The 24,448-nt window shown below is 42.3% G+C and overlaps 1 protein-coding gene across 1 annotated transcript in view; it reads right to left on the minus strand.

Annotated features, from left to right (window-relative positions):
• Window positions 1-925: 925 nt before the first annotated feature.
• LOC142656296 (uncharacterized) overlaps window positions 926-24,448 on the minus strand; it is a 44,898-nt gene continuing 21,375 nt past the window's right edge. Inside the window, exons 4-6 of the mRNA XM_075831191.1 lie at window positions 3,988-4,088; window positions 2,113-2,250; window positions 926-1,013 (exon numbers count right to left, since the gene is read on the minus strand). Of these exons, the coding sequence (XP_075687306.1) occupies window positions 926-1,013; window positions 2,113-2,250; window positions 3,988-4,088 (327 nt within the window). The remainder of the gene's footprint in view (window positions 1,014-2,112; window positions 2,251-3,987; window positions 4,089-24,448) is intronic.

A 24,448-nucleotide genomic window follows, 5' to 3' on the forward strand; every position in this document is an offset into this window, starting at 1 on the left:
GCCACATCGGCACCAGAGGCTACAGTTGATTCTGCAGCAGCATCAGGGTTTGCAGGTAACTCGATCTTACCTACAAACGCTGATGCTGCTGCAGAATCAACTGTAGCCTCTGGTGCCGATGTGGCCGTCACGATGCAGGACCTGTGAGTGACGTCACAGATCTGCACTGTCAGAAGCTGGGCGTTCTGAAGAGAAGAGGATGTTACTTCTCTTCAGAGCGCCCAGCTAGTGAAAGTATTAAAAACGCCCCGATGTACGCACCTAATACACGCCCACTTGGACTTTTACTTTTCAACACACCCACATGGACTTTTGCAAGCCTCATTTGCATAACTACAAAAATGGTCATAACTTGGCCAAAAATGCTCGTTTTTTAAAAATAAAAACGTTACTGTAATCTACATTGCAGCGCCTATCTGTTGCAATAGCAGATAGGGGTTGCAAAATCTGGTGACAGAGCCTCTTAAATATAAATAAATATGCATTACTGCTAAATCTACTTACAAATAGGGAGGTTCTTAGTGCACATTTTGATCAAAAAGTGTTTGCCCACCTGCCACGACAAGGCGACCTCTGTAAGGTGGGGACCTAACCTGCACATACACCCAGAACTGGGACTAAGCCTACATATATATATATATATATATATATATATATATATATATCTCTATCTCTATCGCTGGGGATGGTAGGAACCAGCATTAAACTAATTAAAATCACCCAGGGCAGAATGGGAAGAGTGCAAGAACAAAAATGGAGGCAGTCACTAACCCCACATATATGAATCACATAAACACAACAAAAATGTGAACTATATATATTAAAAAAAAATTACCCTCAAAAGGTGTACATAGCCTTTAAGTATAATATAAACAAAATAAGGCTTAATATATGTATATATACACGAATTCAGCAGTTCTCCATCTTATTGTTTGCAAGCCAGGACACAGTAGTGTTTCATATGTGCAGTCAGCCGGGCAGAGTCCGCCTTCTCTCCAAGTATCTCTCGGAATCTGTAAAAGAAGGTTAATGCATTATAAGAGTTATGTGATTTTTATACTTTCTACTGACTTTTTTCTATTTTTATTTACAAGTTATTTAGCACATAACATTAAATGGGTTTTCCAATGAGAGACATTTATGACATATCCACAGGATTGGTCAGATAGATGCAAGTCCCACCTCTGGGACCCGCACCTATCTCTAGAACGGGGCCCCCTAAATCCCATTCAGCCGCTGTGTGTTGCAGCTGAATGAGGTGAATTTAGACCATGAAAAATGTTATATGGTCGTGAGTTACGTTAACTTGTAGTAGTGAATGGCAGTTACGGAAGCAGCGTAGTTTGCGAGCTACGCTGTTTCCGTAACTACCATTTAGTTCTATGGGACTTACGGAAACAGCGTAGCTCAGCGAGCTACACTGTTTAAATAAGTCGCGACCATATAACCTTTTTCATGGTCGAATTTCCCCTCATTCAGCCGCAGCACACATATCCTGTGGATATGTTATAAACCACTTTAAACACTTGGATGATTTTACTGTATGTTTACATAGGCAAACGCCCGGGAAACTGAAAATTTCTCCTCCTTCCCTCGCCAAGTACGCTCACTTTGCCGACTTTCTACATGTATTACACAATTTTACATGGAGTATGGTGGTTTCGGAGTTTGAGATAGTATTCTTGTAATGTCCCTGTGGGTCTAGCGTAACTTAACGTAGCAGTTAATACCTAGTTTGACTAGTCTGTCTCTTCAATGTTCTTGGGCTGAGGGAGAAAGAGGAGAGGAGCGAGAGATTTTTCAATCTTAGGAGTCTATATTATACATTTAATATTTCCCAGCCCCTGGTGAAATATTACATATTTTTCTTTTATATAGCTCACTCATATTAATGTACACACATTCCTTCCTCAGTAGAGCTAGCAATTTCATTTATTTGTCGGTCTACCTAGAAGAAACCCATATGAACATGGGAAAACGAAATAAATGATATTCTACGTAACCAATAAAATGGCATAGGCAGGCAAATAAATGTTTATTCCATATATAAGCAAATACTTTGTTAAAAAAAAAGCTTATATTTATTGTGAAAGACTAGAATTTATACTGTACCTTTTTTCAGTCTGTAAAAGAAAGTGTTCTGCTCTTTCCACATCTTTCTCTATAAATACCTGACACATATAAACTGACTGGATAAATCCAATAATTTCAGGAATGGACATCTGAATTGTGACTGGTATATCTGTGATCCTGTAATAGAAGGTATGTGCTTGCAGTATAATTAAATCGGACAAAGTGTACAAAATGGGATATTTCAGTATAATTTCTGTCCTTTGACATCAAAGTTTAAGCAGCACAAAGGCACATAGTAATTATTAACCACTTCCCGGCACGGCCAGTTTTCATATTTTCACTTTCGTGCCGAAGTCGCTATAGACCACTGCATCTAAGGAGCTAAAAGGCTGGAATCAGAGTTCTCGGAGATGCAGCGGACACCCGCTGCTGATGGTGCAGGCACAGCCTGCTCTATCCACGAACAGTAAATTTACGGTGATGTGTGGGAAAGTGCATCCAGCCATCGCTGTTAATGTACAGAAAGGAGTTGGGCTATGTACACCCTTGAAAGGCAATGTTTTTTGTTAATAGTCAGTGTGATTAGTGCAACTTTCTAAATATTTTTTTTATTAAAAATAGTTTTTACTTTGAGATACAGCTGCTCTGTATTCTCTATACAGAGCAGCTGTATTGTTCGCTATGACTGGAATCTGTCAGTCTCGTGGACCTAACGGGTTCAGTGTCAGCAGTTCCTGGGGTCTCTGACATGCAGGATTCATCCGTAATCTATCACATCTAAGTTATGTATACACAGGACCCGCTTTCACTGAACCAGTCAGTCCCACGGACCTGACTGGAGCAGGATTTAGCGAAAGATACAGCTGGTCTGTATAGAGAATACAGATCTTATCTAAAAAAAAGTAAACATTTTTAATAAGATCTATTTAAAAAGTTGCACTAATCACACTGACAGACATTATTTAAAAAACTTGCCTTTAAAAGGTTTACATAGCCTTTAAAGTCTAATTACTGCTTCCATTACTAATTAAACAAAACTCCTCACTCTATGGACATTACCACCTCTTTTCTACTTATCTGCATTCCATTCTCCACTTCGTATCCATCCTGACAACTTAGGCCAAGACTGGGAGTTCTCTTGCATAACTTTTTCTGGCTTCATGGGGGGGGGGGGGGGCGCGACGACAATTCCCATCTTGTTATCTTCCATGCCCATACTCCTATGCCAATCTTTTTTGAATTATTGTGACTAGACTTTTTGGAAAATAAGACTTGAAGTGATGCCATTTGATGGGCAGATGCATACATGATGACATCATTTGGAGCGGAAGTAGGAATACCACAAGAAAATTACTGCAATCATGTCACATAGCATATTGTATTTGTTACATAAGTCCCATGTTTTTTGTCGCTGAATTTAAGTTTCAACATGAACATAAATCAATCTTATGTTAACATTTATTGTGTGACCTTATGACCCTTTTAGCAGTGCAACTTCTAGGTAATGGCATATTTTTTACAAACACCTTTTACACAAGGAGATGTGCTGCTGACTAGCAACCTATTTTTTGGGTGCATAGATAATGCGATTAGCCGATAAATGAACATTTGCTCGTTCATTTGCTGAACTTTGCCCTCTTTACACAGGGCAATGATCAGGAACGAACCTTCGTATGAAAGCTCATTGACCCGATCATTGGTCTGTGTAAAATATTTGATATCTTTACACATATCGTACTTTGCTTTGCATATGGATAGTGATTTTGCATTACATGATATTTTCTTATTTTCATTCTTGACTAAAGTGCCTTTTAGAATTCTTCTTGTTCTGTTACAACAGAGCAATATATTATGGCAGTTCAGAAGGCATATCTAAAAAGTAAGCAACAGAATTTAGTAGAAGTAAGAATTTACCATTTCTTGTCTTTTAGAGGTACAGCCTCATATATATTTTGGTACTGACAAAGCATGTGATCTGTGGTTTTATCAACATGCAGGAACAAAGTATCCCACACCTGCAAAATAAAAATAATTAGTTTTTATTCATTTTAACAAAAAAAAATAATATATAAAATTATGTTTTTGATCAGGGTTGTACGGGGCCCTCCATCCTGTAGTAGGTCAAAGCTCTGACACTAATTCAGGTCCCCAAAGCTACAATACAAGACAACCTTATTTGGATCTATCTTTGGAGCTAAGTGCTTGACACTAGAGTTTATTTCTTATGAGTGGATTCACAAATAACCTATTAACTTTTTCCCGACATTTGTCATATGGATACGTCATGGAAAGCTAGTGCTTCCCGCATTTTGCCGTATCCATATGACAAATGGTGGACACCGGCTCAGAAGCTGAGTCGGTGCCACCATCCGTGTCAGCTGCATGTTATTGGGGTAATGGCTAGGACCGAAGTTTGCTCTTATCCCCGCCATTTACCCCTCAAATGCAACGGTCAAAAGCAATCGCTGCATTTAGGCGGTTTGCAGCTCATCAGCACACCAGCAATGAAATTGCCGGGATGCCGGTGGCTGCAAAGACAACCGGAGGCCTAACACAAACCTCCCGGTATGCCTAGTACGGAAGCATTTCAGAGCCCGCCCAGAGGCTTAAAGGCTTCTGTAGCCGCTGGCAAGATGGCAGTGGATGTCCGCTGTATGTCACAGCTGACATCCAACTGTAATGGCAGGAAGCTGAGCTAGCTCCAATTCCTGCAATTAACCCCTTAGATGCAGCGATCGAAAACGATCGCTGCATCTTAGAGGTTGGTAGCAGATTGGCAGCTCTGCCTTGCAATCGCAGGGCTGCCAATGGCTGCTATGGCAATAGGAGACCTAACAATGGCCTCCTGCTCTGACATTACGGAGGCCGATCAGGCCACGCCTGTAGGCGAGGCCTAATTGGCTTTCTGTCAGTGAATGACAGACAGATTTAATACATTGCACTACATAGACAGTGCAATGTATTAGAAAAAAAAATCTGACAGTTGGACCTTTAAGTCCCCTAGCGAAACTAAGGAAAAGTGTAAAAAAAAGTTGTAAAAAATCTAATAAAAGTTTCAAGTAATAAAACACAATCGCCCTTTTTCCATGATCGAGTCCTTTTATTATTGAAAAAAATATATAAACTATACACATTTGGTATCGCCACATCTGTAACGGCCTGAACTATAAAAATATTATGTTATTTATTCCCCGCGGTGAATGGCGCAAAAACAAAAACCGTAAAAATCAATGCCAGAATTTCTGTTTTTTGGTCACTTTGCCCTACGAAAATTGGAATATAAAGTGATCAAAAAAATTGCATGTATCCAAATATGGTACCTATAAAAACTATAGATCGTCTCGCAAAAAACAAGCCCTCATACAGCTCCGTCGACTAAAATATTAAAAAGTTATGGTTCTCACAACATGGAGATAGGAAAAATACATTCTTTTTACAAAAGTAATTTTATTGTGCAAAAAGTTGTAAAACATAAAAAAGTGCTATAAGGGGGCATGGCCTGGCTGTTGAAGAAGATGGATGTCTGAACGGTGAGCTCCTGCACCCCAACGCCAACAAAGTGACAGTAAGACCTCACACACAGCCTAATCAGCTATCCTAAGTACCTCTAATCACTTCTGAGATGCCAAGGAGAAAGAGGTCGGTGGCAAGACCGGCGAAATTGATGGACTTCTACCCCCGCGGAAGACGCGGGTTCATCAGCATCTGAGGTGCCGCCAGAACACTCTCAGGGTCGGAGACAGGAGATCCCCACGTGTACAAGATGCAGCTCTGAACCGGCAGTGAATCCGGGACTAGGATTCATGACCAGGAGCCCTAGGCAGCAAGAGGCGGATGTGCACGGAGACACGGGAGCAGTGGGCCCGCAGCGCCTCACTCCACGTGGCGCTGTGGTATCGGCGCCATCTTCTCCCCTGGCCGGGAGCCCAGAACGCCTGCAGCAGCGACAACACAGGTCGGGAGACCTCTTGGACAAGGTAGGAAACTCTCCAACTTACAATACAATATCCCTGGTAGAGACCCCTGATTTCTTGGGACACTTACCCTCATCTACAGTTCCAGTCACCGTAGAGATGATGAGAAACATGTTGCAGGCATTACATCACTCTCTGCACACTAGCTTAGCAAGCCTTATTCATCCATTATCTGCTTCAATACAAGAAATAGAACAAAGAGTCCTTCACGTGGAAAATAAAATGGGGGAAGTCACTTCCTCCAATAATGAGATGGTGGACGCTCACTATGGCCTGGCTGATGATGTTACTCAAATTAAAGCTAAAATGGCTGACCTGGAGGATAGGTCGAGACGCAATAACGTCAAGCTTCGGGGGATACCTGAAGATATTCTACTGCAAGACCTTAACAATTTTGCGCAACACTTTCTTAAAAGCATGATACCAGACTGCTCACTGAGTGACCTGTTTATAGATCGTATACACCGTATACCTAGACCGAAACATCTTGCTGCAGATATACCTAGGGATGTATTGGCGTGCATACACTTCTTCCATATCAAGGAAAAGCTGATGGAAGCAACTAAAAAGAAGGAATTGATCCCGCAGCAATTCAGAATGATCTCTGTCTTCGCCGACCTTTCAGCAGCGACGCTACAACTGCGTAGACAACTGCGTAGACAACTGACCCTAATCACACTGGCACTCGGTGAACATCAGATCCTCTATAGATGGGGATTCCCAGTCAAGATGTTGGTTAAATGCCAGAATGTTATGCATGTTATTAGATCACTGGAGGAAGGTACTGATATTTTACGCCGGTGGAATATCGCGATTAAACACCCAACTAAACCGATGGGTAACCCTCCACAACATCTGACGGAAGAATGGTATAAGGTGTCTCGGCACAGATCCACACATCGCTGATGGACACACGACTCCGTAAATTGAGGTGACCGGAAATTCGTTTGTGCATAAGGCATCCATCTTGGTTCAACTTCAATCTGACTTTTTCCCCCCATATCTGCTTGTTATACAGTTATTGCTGTTATATTGTTTTTTGCTTTGCAGACCTAAGCTATAATTATAAGATCCGACATGATCTTCTCTTTGGACTTCTACAGCTCCTACTACCTGGCATAAACTGCTATATCCTCATTACCTGGAGTACATCCCTATTGCTTGCACACAGGGGCGTAGCTAAAGGCTCATGGGCCCCGATGCAAAAATTCTTACTGGGCCCCCCCCTCCGCAAACTTCTCATGGCCGACGGTCCGCAGCTTTCAGCTGCATCACTGGGTCTCCTAAGTGACCCAACAATGCAGCACTAGCAGCCGGGGGCGTCACTAAGGCTGGGTTCACACACCCTATTTACGGACGTAATTCTGGCGTTTTAGCATTGAATTATGTCCGAAAATGCGGCTCAAAAACGTTGGCAAACATCTGCCCATTCATTTGAATGGGTTTTACGATGTTCTGTGCCGACGGTCATTTTTTTTTACGCGCCGCTGTCAAAAGGCGGCGCGTAAAAAAGACACCCGCGTCAAAGAAGTGCCTGTCACTTCTTCAGACGTAAATGGAGCAGTTTTCCATGGAGCCGTAATGGACGCATCGAAAGACGCCTGCACATGCCTTTACCGCTGAAATTACGGAGCTGTTTTCTCCTGAAAACAGCACCGTAATTTCAGCCGTAACAGACGCTGCCGTGTGAACATACCCTCAGGGCTTAAAATGTCAGGGGAATAGCCCCAATACATATGTGTCCGCCCAAAAAAAAGTGTGTATATGAGACAGCATAGCATATCTATAGCACTACGACCCTATAAACTATGGATAGGATTAGATACATTGGCTCAGCAGACAGTATCACACATGATAGGATTAGATACACAGCTCAGCAGACAGTACCACACATGATAGGATTAGATACAGTGGCTGAGCAGACAGTATCACACATGATAGGATTAGATACAGTGGCTGAGCAGACAGTACCACACATGATAGGATTAGATACAGTGGCTGAGCAGACAGTATCACACATGATAGGATTAGATACAGTGGCTCAGCAGACAGTACCACACATGATAGGATTAGATACAGTGCCTCAGCAGACAGTACCACACATGATAGGATTAGATACACAGCTCAGCAGACAGTATCACACATGATAGGATTAGATACAGGGCCAAGCAGACAGTATCACACATGATAGGATTAGATACAGTGGCTCAGAAGGCAGTATCACACATGATAGGATTAGATACAGTAGCCCAGCAGACAGTATCACACATGATAGGATTAGATACAGTGGCTCAGCAGACAGTACCACACATGATAGGATTAGATACAGTGGCTCAGAAGGCAGTATCACACATGATAGGATTAGATACAGTAGCCCAGCAGACAGTATCACACATGATAGGATTAGATACAGTGGCTCAGCAGACAGTACTACACATGATAGGATTAGATACAGTGGCTCAGCAGACAGTACCACACATGATAGGATTAGATACAGTGGCTAAGCAGACAGTATCACACATGATCGGATTAGATATAGGGCCCAGCAGACAGTATCACACAAGATACAATTAGATACAGGGCCCAGCAGACAGTATCACACATGATAGGATTAGATACAGGGCTCAGCAGACCGTATCACACGTGATAGGATTAGATACAGGGCCCAGCTCGCTGACGTTGCGGCTCCAGCGCTGGACCCAGGATAGGTAAGAATAATTATTTTGCTTCTTTATGTGTTACTGATTATTTTTGTGTGTTTGTGTTTTTTTTACAGGTTCGGTTGTTGGACTTCGGATTCGAGGACTTCAATGACGGTGTTTTTTTAATTCTCAATAAAATGGTTAATGAGGGTTGTGTTTTTTTATTTCAATAAAATATTTTTTCTATGAGCTTGTATCTTTTTAAACTTTATTATCACCGCCTTAGTAGTGGCCGCTGGCTGATTGACAACCTCCATTACTAAGGCGGGGCTTAATGTTAGCAGGTGCAGAGGCCAACACTAACCCCCATTATTACCCCGGTACCCACCGCCACCAGGAGTACTGGGAAGAGCCAGGTACGAACCAGTACCCGACCATCTGTAGTGACGGGCAGGCACCGGGGTGGCCGCAGGCTGGTAGTATTAGGCTGGGGAAGGCCAAAAACAGTGGCCCTTCCCACCCTTGTAATGCTGCCTACTGCTGCTGTGTTGTATCTGGCTGGTTATGAAAATTGGGGGGGACCCGACATCGTGCTTTCCAATAATTATTATTTTTTTTTTAAATGACGTGGGGTCCCCCCCATTTTTCATAACCAGCCAGAGACAATAAAGCAGCAGCAGCCTGGCATCACCAGGGTAGGAAGGGCCACTGTTTTTGGCCTTTCCCCTCCTAATAATACCAGCCTGCGGCCACCCCAGTGCCCGACCATCACTACAGATGGTCAGGTACTGGATCGTACCCGGCTCTTCCCAGCACCCCTGGTGGCGGTGGGTACTGTGGTAATAATGTGAGTTAGTGTTTGCCTCTGCATCGGCTAACACTAAGCCCCGCCTTAGCAATGGATGCTGTCAATCAGCCGGCGGCCATTACTAAGGCGGTAGTAATATAGTTTAAAAAAAAACACAAAGACATAGAAAAAATATTTTATTGAAATAAAAAAAACCCACACAGCCCTCATTAACCATTTTATTGATAATTAAAAAAAAGCTGTCATCGAAGTCCTGGAATCCGCCGTAGTCCAACGACTGAACCTGTAAGAAAACACACAAAAAATGATTAGTAACACATGTGTTAGGCTTAGATACAGGGCCCATGTGTGATACTGTCTGTGGGACCCTGTATCTAAGCCTACCACAACGTAGGCTTAGATACAGGGTCCAGCAGACAGTAATCTTATACAGTATAAGATTACTGTGTGCTGGGGCCCTGTATCTAAACCTACAGTGTGGTAGGCTTAGATACAGGGTCCAGCAGACAGGATCACGCATGGGCCATGTATCTAAGCCTACCATGTTTTTGGCTTAGATACATGGCCAGAGCAGACAGGATCACACAATCTGTGATCCTGTCTCATGGGCCCCCTAAGCCTGATACATCGTAGGCTTAGGGGTTGTGCAGTCCCTAAACACTGATGGCCTATCCACAGGATAGGCCATCAATAGCTGATGTGTCGCCCGGGACCCGCAAATCAGCTGTTTTGAAGGGGCCGCAGCACTCCTACGAGAGCTGCTTCTCCTTCATTTCACTACTCGCTCACACTGTGAATCGCCGACACGGATTCACAGTGTGACCGGAATGAAGTGACAGGAATGAAGGGGAGCAGCTCTCGTAAGAGTGATGCGGCCCCTTCAAAACAGCTGATTGGCGGGTCCCGGGAGTCGGACCCCGCCAGTCAGGGCTAACCTTACCTTCCTCTTCGGCCGCGGCGGGAGTTCTGTCGTCTCGATGCTGTGCGCGCCGCATAGCGCTGTGACGTCATGCGCTGCGCACTGCGCTTGACGTCAGGACCTCCGCTGCGATCCGGAACCAGGAAGGTAAGTAAAGTATGTTACTATAGTAACAGGGGCCCGCGGCCCGAGTTACTATAGTAACTTTTTATTGATGTGGTGCGGGGGGCCGTGGGCCCCCCTGGCTTCGGGGCCCGGTCGCAATTGCGACCGCTGCGACCCCTATAGCTACGCCAGTGCTTGCACATGTAATGTATACGTTTGCATTTATTACGTTGGTTCCCACAGTCTCATTATGGAAATATTTGGTTCATTTGTACATATATTGTGGTATAGGGGAAGTACTAGCAACTGAGAACACGATTTTTGCTTTAAGCCATGGTTCTTAAACTTACATCCCTAAATGTCAAGGGCCTCAATACTCCTCAGAAACGTAGTTTTATGTGGGCAGAGGCCAAAGCCTTAGCATGCGATGTTTTCTGTGCTCAGGAGACTTATGTCATCTCCAAGGATGCTCATCGCATCAAATGTCACACTTTCCCACATGTCTATCAATCTCATTATAAGACCAAGTCCAGGGGGGTCATGCTGGCTATTAAAAATTCAGTAGCGTTTCAACAGATACGAGTACACATGGATCCCAATGGACGATATATCTTGCTGGTATGTTTAATTAATAATGTCAAATACACCTTAGTGGCATTATATGCACCTAACACACGTCAAATGCATTTCTTCCATAAATTGTTCAGGGTTATAGATAAATTTAAAGAAGGTAAACTGCTACTATGCGGGGATTTTAACATGGTAATGAATACATCCTTGGATTCCATATCTAGTAATAGACTCGACCAATCTTCCTTGAGGAAACTGATATGGAATAAGGAATTATATGATAGTTGGAGGGTTCAACATGGTACGGAGAAGGATTTTTCCTTTTTTTTCTTGCCCACACAATTGTTACTCCAGAATTGACATGTTTCTCATAGATAAAGAATTATTACTTCTTATGGAAAACTCTACCATAGAAACTATCAAATGGTCTGACCATGCGGCTATAACTCTATCCCTAAAAGAACATCATAACTCTAAGCCCGCTTTCATGTGGAGATGTAATCCATTTTTACTGTCCCACTCTAAATTTAAACAGGATATAATTAGAGACCTGGGGGAATACTTTGAAATTAATGATGGGTATTCATATCAACTCGCTTTGGAATGCTCATAAGGCGTTCATAAGGGGATCCTTGATACGTATGGGACACATCGCCAAAAAACGACGTCTAAATACCATCACGAAGCTAACGGAACAAATCCATGCAATGGAAACGTTAAATAAAACAGCCCCCTCCGCTACACAAGCCACTAGTTGACATAATTTGCGCCAGGAATTACGGTTGAGCATGCTCTCTGATTATGAAAAAAATTTGCGCAAAACTAAAACGAGATATTACTCTCAAAATAATAAAGCGGGTAAATTACTAGCAGCCCGACTAAAACATCATCACCAAAAATCTAGAATTCCATATCTCATAGACCCGAACACTCGTGCACAAATTTCCCATCCGGTGGATATTGCTAATCAATTTAAGGATTTTTACGAAGCCTTATATAACATCAAAAGGGATCCCTTCACAGCCCAACCAACTGTAAATAACATCAGGAATTTTTTAAACGACATTCCTTTATCTAAACTCTCACCGAGTCAACTACCGAAATTATTATATCTGTTTGGAACTCTCCACATAAATATTCCCAAATCTTATTTCTCTCGCATTCAACGTATTCGTATTATGATGAACTTCATTTGGGATAAAAAGAAACCGCGAGTCGCACCTCATATACTCACTAAGGAACAAGGCGCAGGTGGCCTGGGGCCCCCAATATATTTGGGTATTATGTTGCTTCAGTGGCAGCACAGGCACAAGCGTGGTGGAAGGAAGACAACTCGAAACATTGGGTTAATATACAGAATCATCTTACTTGGGATCAGGCAGTTTGAAATCCCTTCTCTTCATATGACTTTGGGATATACCACTCCCAATTGAAATTTCCCCCCTCACCAGAACCACCTTGACATGTTGGTCATACTTACACTTTCATGCATCACAACGCCTACCAATATCTAGGTCTTATCTCCCACTAGAATTTTTGGAACTTTCTATACCTCATATGAATCTTCAGGGGTGGAAAACATGAGGTTTGGACACATCTGACCAGCTTTTCCAAGAAAACAAAATAGTAAGCTTTGCACAGTTATGGTCTGCTTTCGATATTTCTCAGAGAGAGGTATTTACATACCTTAGAATAAAACACTTTATGCATAGCCACGCAGATCTTAATTACCACGGGAATCTCACAGTATTGAGTGGATTTAATAATGGGAAGAAGGGTTTGAAATATATATATAACTCCATTTCCTCCCCCTCGGAGTTCCAGAAAACTGGACCGATTGTTCGATGGGAACAACGTTCGCAGACCACCAATGGACCTTAGCCTTTAAGTGGATGCATATCTCATTCAGATGCGTTTCACATGTAGAAGCTGCGACCAAGACATATCTGCGTTGGTATTACACGTCAGATCGTCTACACTCTATGTTTCCAAACGTATCCCCATTATGCTGGCGTAATTGTGGTAGGGAGGGTTCACTCATACATGTTTTATGGGAATGTCCTGTTATTAAGAAATACTGGTCTGAGGTGATTACTTTAATGTCTGACATGTTTTCTATGTTGGTTTTACCTAATCCACAGCGAATTCTCTTATTCTTGGAATTAGATAAGGTACCTGTTGTTCATAGGAGGTTGTTTTGTAAAGTCTTAGTTATGGCAAAACTGGTCCTAACACGTTATTGGAAACAAGTAGAAACCCCTCCGTTCTCCGAACTAATCTCGGCTATAAACACATCATATGCTTATGAAAGGGCTATAGCTTATGGCAATTTTTAAATTTCATCCTTTGAGAAATACTGGATAACATGGACAAAATGTCATCTTTGCTCAGAGAGGTAGTAATTACATAAAGCCTGTTGGGGCAAGATAGATCAAATATGTCGGATTATTCATATTCATATTAATATTGTTATTATCCATAATATTAATTCTGCAATCACTGTTGTTTGTTTGGTTTGTTTGTTGTTTGTGTAATATTTTATATGCTTGCATTATCATCATCTGTAGAACAGCATATACATCCTCTGTAAGGAATATATGATTACATAGATTATATGGTACGACATCAATGTCATTGGCATTTTCTATTCATTTGCAATGTACCAATGTTGTGTGATAATGCGGGTTTATCCGACAAGTTTTTGTATATGTGTGTGAAACTTTAATAAAAACTATTTGAAGGAATCGTACTGACCCGCGGAGTAAAGATAACATGTAATTTATAAAGCATGGTGAATGCTGTATATAAAAAAATATAATTATGCCAGAATTGATGTTTTTTTATCACCTTGCTTCCCAAAAAATAGGATAAAAAGTGATCAAAAAGTTGCATGTACCCCAAAAAGGTACCAATAATAACTAATGCTCGTCCCGCAAAAAAACAGCCCTCATACTACTAAGTCTATGAAAAAATAAAATTTAGTTAAGGCTCCAATAAGTCAGGAAATAAAAAAAATATGTAGTTGTGCAGGCCCGAGTGGAACATTTCTTCTGTTTCAAGAGGTTATTTATCAGGGCCCTAAAATTAGGGAACCAGGAAGGGTAGGGCCCAAACATATCTGCTGGAAGCGAGGGTTCCCGTATTATACCAAAACACAGTCCCAGAAAAATTCCCCAAACTGCAAAGGTGCGGAGTGTGGACCAAAAGGGGGATAAGAAACAACAGCATTTCTTAGTGTGACATTGACCTGCGAATAAAGGATTGCTTCACAGCGTAACACACATCTATGGATTATTTTATTGTTATTTTATACCCAATTATTATACCCCCGGAGTATGCCCCTGATGTACTCTGCCCAGCTTACATTTACCCCCACAATATAAAATTAAATACCAGTAAAACTCCAAACAATACTACTACCAAGCAAAATCCACACTCCAAAAGCCAAATGGCGCTCCCTCCCTTCTGAACCCTACAGTGTGCTCAAAAACACCTGTTTATTTCCACAATTATGGTATCGCCATACCCGGGAGAACCATGGGGTGTGTGTCTCGAGTGGCACAAGCTGGACAAGACATATTTGCCACTGAAATGGCATATCTAGTAAAATTAAAATTCTTACTTTGCACCATCCGCAGCGCAATCATTTATGGAAAAGACCTGTGGGGTGAAAATGCTCACTACACCCCTTAATAAATGCCTTGACGGCTGCAGTTTCCAAAATGGGGTCACTTCTCAGGGGTTTCTTTTATCATTTCACATCAGAGCCTCTACGATTGTGAACCAATACTTTGTAAATCTGCAAATTAGGCCTCAACTTCGCATCGTACTCTTTCACTCCTAAGCCCTGTCAAATGTCCAGACAAAAGATTAGGGCCACATGTAGGGTGATTTTAATACCGGGAAACAGTATAATAATTAGAGAGCTGTCTTGTTATGGTGGCACAAGCTGGGCACCACATATTGGCATATCTATAGAAAAAAATCTAATTTTCACTCTGCAACATCGAGCGCACACTAATTTCTGCAAAACACCTACGGGGTTAACATGCTCACTACACACCTAGGTGAATACCTTGAGGGGTGTGGTTTCCAAAATGGGGTCACTTCTGGAGAGTTTCCACTGTTTTGGTCCCACAGGGGCTTTACAAATGCGACATAGCGGAGAGAAACCAATCCAGCAAAATCTGCAGTCCAAAAGCCAAATGGCTCTCCTTCGCTTCTGAGCCCTACTATGTGCCCAAATAGCAGTTTATTACCACATTACCACATATGGATTAAAAATGAATTTCTGATTAAAAAAAAAATATGACATTTGTACATTTCATCTCTACTTTGCTTTAATTCCTGTGAAACGTCTATAGGGTTAAGAAACTTTATAAATGCTGTTTTGAATACTTTGAGGGGTGCAGTTTTTCAAATGGGTGATTTATTGAGGGTTTCTAATATATAAGGCCCTCAAAACCACTTCACAACTGAACTGGCCCCTATAATAATAGCCTTTTGAAATTTTCTTGAAAACGTGAGAAATTGCTGCTAAAGTTCTAAGCCTTGTAACAACCTAGAAAAATAAAAGGATGTGCAAAAAATTATGCCAATCTAAAGTAGACATATGGGGATGTTAATTAGCAACAAGTTTGTGTGGTACAACTGCCTGTCTTACAAGCAGATACATTCAAAGTTAGAAAAATGAAAATTTTTGCAATTTTTCGCTAAATTTGCGTTTTTCACAATTAAATACTGAATGTATCGAGCAAATTTTGGCAGTAACATAAAGTTCAATGTGTCACGAGAAAAAAAATTCAGAATCGCTTGGAAAGGTAAAAGCATTCCGAAGTTATTACCACAAAGTGAAACATGTCAGATTTGAAAAATGAGGCTCTGTCAAGAAGTGACCAAAGCGGAAAGGGGTTAATCTTATTCATGGAATGTCCTGTGTGCATAATAATAATAATAACAAAGATTACAATTAACCCCTTAAAGAGGCTTTGTCACCACATTATAAGTGCCCTATCTTGTTCATAATGTGATCGGCGCTGTAATGTTGATTACAGCAGTGTTTTTTTATTTAGAAAAACGATCATTTTTTTACGGAGTTATGGCCTATTTTAGCTTTATGCTAATGAGTCTCTTAATGCCCAACTGGGCTTATTTTACTTTTTGACCAAGTTGTGGAGTGAAGTGTATGACGCTGACCAATCAGCATCATACACTTCTCCCTATTCACTTACACAGCAGCATCGTGTTCTTACTAGAACACGATGTGCAGCCACATACACACACATTAATGTTAATCAAGTGTCCTGACAATGAATAGGCATCACCTCCAGCCAGGACGGGATGTGTATTCAGACTAATTACAGACTAATTCCAATAGGTTTTGCAAAAAACCTGTTGGGTCAAATGCTAACTATACCCCTAGACAAATTTCTTAAGTGTAGTTTCTAAAATGGGGTCACTTTTTGGGGGTTCCCACTGTTTTGGCACCACAAGACCTCTTCAAACCTGACATGGTACCTAAAATATATTCTTTAAAAAAAAAGGTGGCCCCAAAATCCTCTAGGTGCTTCTTTGCTTCTGAGGCCTGTGCTTCAGTCCATTAGGACACTAGGGCCACATGAGGAATATTTCTAAAAACGGCAGAATCTGGGCAATAAATATTGAGTACTTTAACCTGGAAAAACCTTCTGTATTACAGAAAAACATGTATTACAAATTAATTTTGGCAAAAACAAAATTTAAATTGTAAATGTCACCCCTACTTTGCTTTAATTCCTGTAAAACGCCTAAGGGGTTAAGAAACTTTCTGAATGCTGTTTTGAATACTTTGACGGGTGCAGTTTTTAAAATGGGGTGATTTATGGGGACTTTCTAATATATAAGGCCCTCAAAGCCACTTCAGAACTGAAAAAATAGCCTTTTGAAATTTTCTTGAAAACGTGAGAAATTGCTGCTAAAGTTATAAGCCTTGTAACGTCCTAGAAAAATAAAAGGACTTTTAAAAAACGATGCCAACATAAAGTAGACATGTGGTAAATGTTAACTGGTAACTATTTTGTATGATATTACGATCTGACTTCCAAGCAAATACATTTAAATTTAGAAAAACGCAGATTTTTGCAAATTCTCCAGAATTTTGGTGTTTTTCCACAAATAAACACTGAATATATTGACCAAATTTTACCACTAACATAAAGTACAATGTGTCACGAGAAAACAATCTCAGAATCGATTGGATACATAAAAGTATTCCTAAGTTATTACCACATAAAGTGACATGTTATATTTGAAAAAAATTCTCTGTCCTTAAGGCCAAAACAGGCTGTGTCCTTTGAGGGGTTAAAAGTGGATATGCACATATTTTTCATAGGACCAATTTACCTTAGTCTGAAATTGTTCAAATAGAAGCAAACTACGGTCCTCTGGTTCCACCGAAATAACTAATATAACAAATACCAATCACACTATGAAAAATATAGCTTTGCCATTGTTGGACAGTAGTTCAGAGGAAGTGGGTATCAAATAGAAACTGGAAATGGTAGTAAGATTTCTCTTTTGCAGTTCTATCTACATTGCATAAAATTATTATCTGAGTGTTACCTCTATCATTAATGCGGTCAGATCACCTGACAATTCCTTGTATTCAATCTCAGTGGCTGGATAGAAAGCATGTACAGCCAAGCAACCATTTGTCTTCAGCACTCGAGCTGCCTCATTGACAAACTTATCTACTGTGAACCAATGAGCAGCCAGACCAGCATTTACCAGGTCCACACAAGCATCTTTCAGGGGTAACTTCTCAGCCGGGGCGACCCTATAAACAGAAGAGAGATAATTGCCAGTGTAATTGATGCCATCTAGTCCACTCATTATATCAGCAGAATTGATACAGTAAATAATACTCACATGTATGACACATTGTGTGCTGAATTATATTGTTTAGCCACATGTATTTGGGAATCACTGATGTCTGTTCCCAGGACATTTTTAAAGTGAGGAGCTAGAGGCAAAGTGTAACGTCCAGTCCCACAGCCAACATCCACCGCCATTTCAAGAGGCTGCCCATTTGTCTAGTGAAAAAGTCAGAATACATTTAGCAAAGCCAAAATTCATTCCAAATACAGTATGTTTATTATACGGGTGGTTGTAAATAGCAGGTGTATACAATAAAATTTGATTTGTTTATTTTTTTGCCCACTTTGTACCTTCACTTAAAACATTGGGGCACATTTCTGAAGAATTGACATACATGAGCATCTTTAAAGGGGTTGGTCACTTTATAAAAATATTTCCTAGAAAGCCATAAACTGGATTGATATGGCACAAAAATCTGAATATCTCCTCATACTTTACCCATACTTCCCAAGTATCGCAAAAAGGGATAATTTTTTACCGTTTTAAGCCACGCCTCTAACCCTGCCCAATGCCTGCCCATATGCACCTGGTTCAGCCGACACAGTATTATGTTCCCATAGTGCCTCTTCACAGTATAATGCACCATAGAACCCCAAACACAGTATAATGCCCCCAAAGATGCCCCATACAGTATAAAGCCAACACAGATGCTCACACAGATGCCCCATACAGTATAATGCCCACACAGTTGCCCAATACAGTTACCCCCATACAGTATTAAGTCCACACAGAGTCCCAATACAGTAGAATGCCCACACAATTGCCCCATAGAGTTTAATGCCCACACAGATGCACCCATACAGTATAATGCCCACACAAATTCACCCATACAGTATAATGCCCCATAGATGCCCCCATACAGTATAATGCCCACACAGATGCCCCACACAGTATAATGCCCACACAGGTGCCCCATACAGTAGTACCCACACAGATGCCCCCATACAGTATAATGCCCCTACAAATGCCCCCATACTGTATATCTACAGCGTGTTGTGTCTTTGATGTGATAAGTTTGTTGTGTACTGCTCTGTTGGCACAAGGTATAAAGGAGTTTTAAAAAAACAGTATAATGCCCATATAGCTTCCGCCATGCAGCATAACACCCCATACAGTATAATGCCCCCATAGCTGCCACCATACAGTATCATGTCTCCTTAGATGCGACCATACAGTATAATTCCCTATAGCAGCCCCCATACAGTATAATGCTGCCTTAGCTGCCGCCATACAGTATAATGTTCCCTTAGCTGCCCCTAGTGCTAGTGCCCACATATAAAATGTCACAGTGCCCATGTAGATAGCGCCACAGTATCCTCTGTAGATAGTGCCCATATAGTGCCATTGTAGATCGTGCTACAACCCCTTGTAGGTAGCGCTACCCCCCATTGTAGATCGTGCTATTGGGGCTCTCTATAGGAGTGGGATCCCCAGCCAGAGTATAGTCCACACTGTGGCCGGGGATTCCGCTCCAAGAGGCGCCTATGACGTCACTGTCAATATATGGACAGTGACGTCAGAGGCTCCTGCTGGAGTGGATTCCCCTGCCAGAGTGCTGCCGATGCTCTGTCTGGGGATTCCGCTCTAGGAGTAGCCCCTGGTGTCACTGCCCGTATATAGGTAGTGACGCCAGTGGCTTCTCCAGGAGCGAAATCCCCAGCCAGAGTGCTGGCAGCACTGTAGCAGGGGAATCCGCTCCTGGAGAGAGCCCCTGACATCACTACAGTGATGTCAGAGGCTCCCTCTAGGAGCGGAATCCCTGGCCAGAGCTCGGCAATGCTCTGGCCGGGGATTCTGCTCTTGGAGTAGGCCATGATTTCACTGTCCATATATGAAAGGTCACCAAACATTTCCCCCTATATCAGCCTCCCTAAAATGGGAATATGACATAGGAGAGTGTGATGTTGGGGATATCTTCTGTTGAACTTGAATCATTCGGTTTTAAGCAGGGTTGAGTTTTAATATACCAATCACACTCCTATTAGTTTACAAACTTCCTCAAGCATGCCAGTGATTAGCACACAATCTTATTAGTCATATTCATCCTGGTAATCGCAGGGAATTCCATCCGAAAAAATGCACTACATTGTGGGCCAGTTTTTGGGGCGGCACGTCTGCTGCAGATATCCTGCAGCAATACAAAAAAAGTTTATACTTACTCCAGGCATTGTCCTAGCGACACGTTCCTCTCTTCTGAGAGTAGCCCAGCCACCTGGGATAACGCTCTAGTCTGTGTTACCGCTGCAGCCTTTGATTGGCTGCATCAGTCACATGGGATGAAACGTCATCCCAGGAGGTAAAGCTACGCTAAGAACAGAGGAACGGATTGCTAGGACTATGCCCGGGGTAAGTATAAACTATTTACATTTTTGCTGGGGAATCCCAGTGTTTCTGCTGAAAATGTCTCAACAAATGGCTCTTTGTTGTGGGATTTACCTCCCATTGAATCCACTGGGGAAAACCCGCAACAGAATAGCATATATTGACATGCTGCAGATTGAAAAAACAAAGGTCAATTTCTGAATGTTTTTTTCAGCAGATTTATTCCGCTGTGTGTGGATGAGATTTGAAATCCATTGTGGAAAATCCACAGTGTTTACACCTAATGTGTTCCTACCCGTAGCTTGCATGTTGAGTTCCAACAGAGTATTACAGGGGTCTGATTGGGGAGCGTTCTCTTCAGGGAGATTTCTGCAGCGCCAGAATGACTTGCCGGCTTTACCAGGACTGACATTGCCGGGGTCAGAGAAAATGTTCCCTCCTCCCACAGATAAATTTTATATATATATATATATATATATATATATATATATATATATATATATATATATATATACACTACCGTTCAAAAGTTTGGGGTCACCCAGACAATTTTGTGTTTTCCATGAAAACTCACACTTATATTTATCAAATGAGTTGCAAAATGACTAGAAAATATGGTCAAGACATTGACAAAGTTAGAAATTGATTATTATTTGAAATAATAATTTTCTCCTTCAAACTTTGCTTTCGTCAAAGAATGCTCCATTTGCAGCAATTACAGCATTGCAGATCTTTGACATTCTAGCTGTTAATTTGTTGGGGTAATCGGGAGAAATTTCACCCCATGCGTCCAGGTTGGATTGGCTTGATGGGCACTTCTTGCGTACCATACAGTCAAGCTGCTCCCACAACAGCTCTATGGGGTTGAGATCTGGTGACTGCGCTGGCCACTCCATTACAGATAGAATACCAGCTGCCTGCTTCTTCCCTTAATAGTTCTTGCACAATTTAGAGATGTGCTTTGGGTCACTGTCCTGTTGTAGGATGAAATTGGCTCCAATCAAGCGCTGTCCACAGGGTAGGGCATGGCGTTGCAAAATGGAGTGATATCCTTCCTTATTCAAAATCCCTTTTACTTTGTACAAATCTCCCACTTTACCAGCACCAAAGCAACCCCAGACCATCACATTACCTCCACCATCGTTGACAGATGGCGTCAGGCACTCTTCCAGCATCTTTTCAGTTGTTCTGCGTCTCACAAATGTTCTTCTGTGTGATCCAAACACCTCAAACTTCGATTCATCTGTCCATAACACTTTTTTCCAATCTTCCTCTGTCCAATGTCTGTATGCTTTTGCCCATATTAATCTTTTCCTTTTATTAGCCAGTCTCAGATATGGCTTTTTCTTTGCCACTCTGCCCTGAAGGCCAGCATCCTGGAGTTGCCTCTTCACTGTAGACGTTGACACTGGCGTTTTGCGGGTACTATTTAATGAAGCTGCCAGTTGAGGACCTGTGAGGCGTCTATTTCTCAAACTAGAGATTCTAATGTACTTGTCTTGTTGCTCAGTTGTGCAGCGGGGCCTCCCACTTCTCTTTCTACTCTGGTTAGAGCCTGTTTGTGCTGTCCTCTGAAGGGAGTAATACACACCGTTGTAGGAAATCTTCAGTTTCTTGGCAATTTCTCGCATGGACTAGCCTTCATTTCTAAGAACAAGAATAGACTGTCGAGTTTCACATGAAAGCTCTCTTTTTCTAGCCATTTGGAGAGTTTAATCGAACCCACAAATGTAATGCTCCGGATTCTCAACTATCTCAAAGGAAGGTCAGTTTTATAGCTCCTCTAAACAGCAAAACTGTTTACAGCGGTGCTAACATAATGACGGTGTTTTTTTAATTCTCAATAAAATGGTTAATGAGGGTTGTGTTTTTTTATTTCAATAAAATATTTTTTCTATGAGCTTGTATCTTTTTAAACTTTATTATCACCGCCTTAGTAGTGGCCGCTGGCTGATTGACAACCTCCATTACTAAGGCGGGGCTTAATGTTAGCAGGTGCAGAGGCCAACACTAACCCCCATTATTACCCCGGTACCCACCGCCACCAGGAGTACTGGGAAGAGCCAGGTACGAACCAGTACCCGACCATCTGTAGTGACGGGCAGGCACCGGGGTGGCCGCAGGCTGGTAGTATTAGGCTGGGGAAGGCCAAAAACAGTGGCCCTTCCCACCCTTGTAATGCTGCCTACTGCTGCTGTGTTGTATCTGGCTGGTTATGAAAATTGGGGGGGACCCGACATCGTGCTTTCCAATAATTATTATTTTTTTTTTAAATGACGTGGGGTCCCCCCCATTTTTCATAACCAGCCAGAGACAATAAAGCAGCAGCAGCCTGGCATCACCAGGGTAGGAAGGGCCACTGTTTTTGGCCTTTCCCCTCCTAATAATACCAGCCTGCGGCCACCCCAGTGCCCGACCATCACTACAGATGGTCAGGTACTGGATCGTACCCGGCTCTTCCCAGCACCCCTGGTGGCGGTGGGTACTGTGGTAATAATGTGAGTTAGTGTTTGCCTCTGCATCGGCTAACACTAAGCCCCGCCTTAGCAATGGATGCTGTCAATCAGCCGGCGGCCATTACTAAGGCGGTAGTAATATAGTTTAAAAAAAAACACAAAGACATAGAAAAAATATTTTATTGAAATAAAAAAAACCCACACAGCCCTCATTAACCATTTTATTGATAATTAAAAAAAAGCTGTCATCGAAGTCCTGGAATCCGCCGTAGTCCAACGACTGAACCTGTAAGAAAACACACAAAAAATGATTAGTAACACATGTGTTAGGCTTAGATACAGGGCCCATGTGTGATACTGTCTGTGGGACCCTGTATCTAAGCCTACCACAACGTAGGCTTAGATACAGGGTCCAGCAGACAGTAATCTTATACAGTATAAGATTACTGTGTGCTGGGGCCCTGTATCTAAACCTACAGTGTGGTAGGCTTAGATACAGGGTCCAGCAGACAGGATCACGCATGGGCCATGTATCTAAGCCTACCATGTTTTTGGCTTAGATACATGGCCAGAGCAGACAGGATCACACAATCTGTGATCCTGTCTCATGGGCCCCCTAAGCCTGATACATCGTAGGCTTAGGGGTTGTGCAGTCCCTAAACACTGATGGCCTATCCACAGGATAGGCCATCAATAGCTGATGTGTCGCCCGGGACCCGCAAATCAGCTGTTTTGAAGGGGCCGCAGCACTCCTACGAGAGCTGCTTCTCCTTCATTTCACTACTCGCTCACACTGTGAATCGCCGACACGGATTCACAGTGTGACCGGAATGAAGTGACAGGAATGAAGGGGAGCAGCTCTCGTAAGAGTGATGCGGCCCCTTCAAAACAGCTGATTGGCGGGTCCCGGGAGTCGGACCCCGCCAGTCAGGGCTAACCTTACCTTCCTCTTCGGCCGCGGCGGGAGTTCTGTCGTCTCGATGCTGTGCGCGCCGCATAGCGCTGTGACGTCATGCGCTGCGCACTGCGCTTGACGTCAGGACCTCCGCTGCGATCCGGAACCAGGAAGGTAAGTAAAGTATGTTACTATAGTAACAGGGGCCCGCGGCCCGAGTTACTATAGTAACTTTTTATTGATGTGGTGCGGGGGGCCGTGGGCCCCCCTGGCTTCGGGGCCCGGTCGCAATTGCGACCGCTGCGACCCCTATAGCTACGCCAGTGCTTGCACATGTAATGTATACGTTTGCATTTATTACGTTGGTTCCCACAGTCTCATTATGGAAATATTTGGTTCATTTGTACATATATTGTGGTATAGGGGAAGTACTAGCAACTGAGAACACGATTTTTGCTTTAAGCCATGGTTCTTAAACTTACATCCCTAAATGTCAAGGGCCTCAATACTCCTCAGAAACGTAGTTTTATGTGGGCAGAGGCCAAAGCCTTAGCATGCGATGTTTTCTGTGCTCAGGAGACTTATGTCATCTCCAAGGATGCTCATCGCATCAAATGTCACACTTTCCCACATGTCTATCAATCTCATTATAAGACCAAGTCCAGGGGGGTCATGCTGGCTATTAAAAATTCAGTAGCGTTTCAACAGATACGAGTACACATGGATCCCAATGGACGATATATCTTGCTGGTATGTTTAATTAATAATG

This window comes from Rhinoderma darwinii, chromosome 6 (genome assembly GCF_050947455.1).
Source record: "Rhinoderma darwinii isolate aRhiDar2 chromosome 6, aRhiDar2.hap1, whole genome shotgun sequence".
Taxonomy (NCBI): Eukaryota; Metazoa; Chordata; class Amphibia; order Anura; family Rhinodermatidae; genus Rhinoderma; species Rhinoderma darwinii.